We start from the raw sequence: 2,158 nt of genomic DNA, 5'->3' as shown, positions 1-2,158 counted from the left end.
GACAAGAAAGGGTTGCTAGGTTATACTTGCTGGCCGTTACCTCTTTGATTTTTGAAGGGTTTAGCGAGCATTGTGCCGCAGTGCCATCAATACAGTGAACTAGTATATACAATGAACTCGGGGTAGTTAAAGGTGGGAAGTAGACAAGAAGCGCAAGCCATAAGAAAGTGTGCGTGTGCCTTCTCTCGTTGAGTCCTTCGAATGTCTGCTGGATAGCAGTGCTTCTATATGAAGACTATATGATGAAAAGAGTCTAGATGGTGGTGCTTGGAGGGTTGACTAGATGTTTATGATGAAAAACATTTATTATAAAAGAGAGAGGTACGTGGCCAAAGCATGACTCCGCTACATGGTCGGCGTCCTTAGTCCGGGACACCGCATGACGAGGCCCCTACTCGCGCCCGTCTCACCAGAGCCCGTTGAGACTCTAGTGATGAGCAGTTGAGGAGGGCAGTCTCCCATGCCTCTCGGGAAGGGGTAGAGGAAGGGGGTAGGTGGGGATTTTTCGGACATGCCCACACCATGTGGAAGATATCACACGTCTCCCCACAGTGTGGGCACCGCCCATCTGTGTTCGCATCGAAATGTTTTAGGATTGCAGGACAGAGTAGAGTACCTGTCTGCAGGCGCCTTAGAGTTCGCTCTTCCGCCTTACTCAGCCCCTTTGCAGGAGCCGGGTAAAGGCGGTGAGTGTCGCGATAATAGGTCAGAATTTCTTTGAACCGCAGCAGCGGTGTATTGGCCTCCGAGTCATAAGAGCCAAGGTGAGGAGCCCGGTGGGTAAGCGCTCGGGCGGCCGCGTCAGCGGCCTCATTACCTCGTAAGCCCTGATGGCCAGGAGCCCATACGATGCGTTTCGGGGCTGGATCAGCGAGAGCCCGTTTTAGAATTTGGCTGGCTAGGGGGGATATCTCTCCTACCAAGTAATGAGCACATGCTTTCCGGGAGTCCGTGATGATAACTTTCGAGTTGGGGTCCGCAGCAGCAAGCGCTATCGAGACTTCCACAGTGCGCTCTGGATTTTGTGCTCGGAACAAGAGCCCATTGACATGCTTTTCTCGGTGAACTACAGAGGCCGTGTAAAATCCCGTGGGCGAAGGCCCTGCTATATCTACGTAGAATACACCTGGTCGGGAGCCGTATTGCCTCTCAAGCGTCCGAGCCCGCGCCTGTCTTCTGCTTTCGTGCGTGTGCTTATCCATGTTACTGGGGAGTGGAGCGACCGAGAGCATATGCCGCCACAGTTCCGGAATACGCTCCGCCTCCTCTGCAGTGCAAGTGTGCTGTATATGTAAGCGGTTTAGCAGGCGGCGCCCGGGAGCCGTCTGCACGAGCCGCGTATATTGATTCATAACGTGGGCCTCCTGCAACTCCTGGTAGGAATTGAGCACACCTAATGCCCTCAGTTTGGCGTTGGAAGTGGCCACCGGGAGATCCAGAGCTCGTTTAGTAGCCTTACGAATGATGGCATCTATTCTTTCGTCTTCTTGCTTGTTAGTGCGAAGGTATGGGACGGCGTAGAGGATCCGGCTAGTCACGAAGGCATGGGCGAGCCGAAGCGCGTCCCTGCCCCGCAGACCACCCCGCTTGTTGAAAACGCGGTGGATCATGCGCCATACCTGTTCGCCTATTCTCTTGAGTTTCGCTATAGTGGAGTCCGGTCTGAGTCTGTGGTGAATGAACAGGCCCAGAATCCGGAGCTCCTCCACCTCTCTGATAGGAACCCCAGACAGGGAGATGTGTATGGCTGACTTATCTCTTGGCTTTGCTCTAACGTGCAGAAGCTCTGATTTGTTTGGGTTGACTAGATGGACGAACGTACATACAGACATATGCATGGACGAACGCAGGGACGGACGCACGCATGGACGTGCAGACGCATGAAGAGACGCACGCACGGCCGGGCGGATGGACGCATGGATGGTCACACAGACGGACGCATATATGATGAAACGATGCGAGATGTTGGTATTTGGAGTGTTGACTAGATGGACGAACGGACACAGACAGATGCATGGACGGACATACGGAAGGCTGCATGGATGGATGGACGCATGGACGGACACACAGATGGACGTGCGGACGCACGAACTGACGCACACACAGACGGGCGGATGGACGCATAGATGGTCACACAGGTTGAAGCATGGACGGACGG

General features: G+C 54.1%; 1 protein-coding gene across 1 annotated transcript; it reads right to left on the bottom strand.

The window, feature by feature from the left end:
* Positions 1-362: 362 nt before the first annotated feature.
* On the bottom strand, positions 363-1,838 carry LOC142772329 (uncharacterized). The gene has a single exon (XM_075874528.1). The coding sequence runs from the start codon at positions 1,836-1,838 to the stop codon at positions 363-365; it is 1,476 nt and encodes a 491-aa protein (XP_075730643.1).
* Between the last annotated feature and the right edge of the window lie 320 nt (positions 1,839-2,158).

The sequence above is a fragment of the Rhipicephalus microplus genome, chromosome 9, assembly GCF_043290135.1.
Source record: "Rhipicephalus microplus isolate Deutch F79 chromosome 9, USDA_Rmic, whole genome shotgun sequence".
NCBI lineage: Eukaryota > Metazoa > Arthropoda > Arachnida > Ixodida > Ixodidae > Rhipicephalus > Rhipicephalus microplus.
The sequence above is the reverse complement of the archived record's forward strand: the minus strand, read 5'-3'. Positions and strand labels throughout refer to the sequence as shown.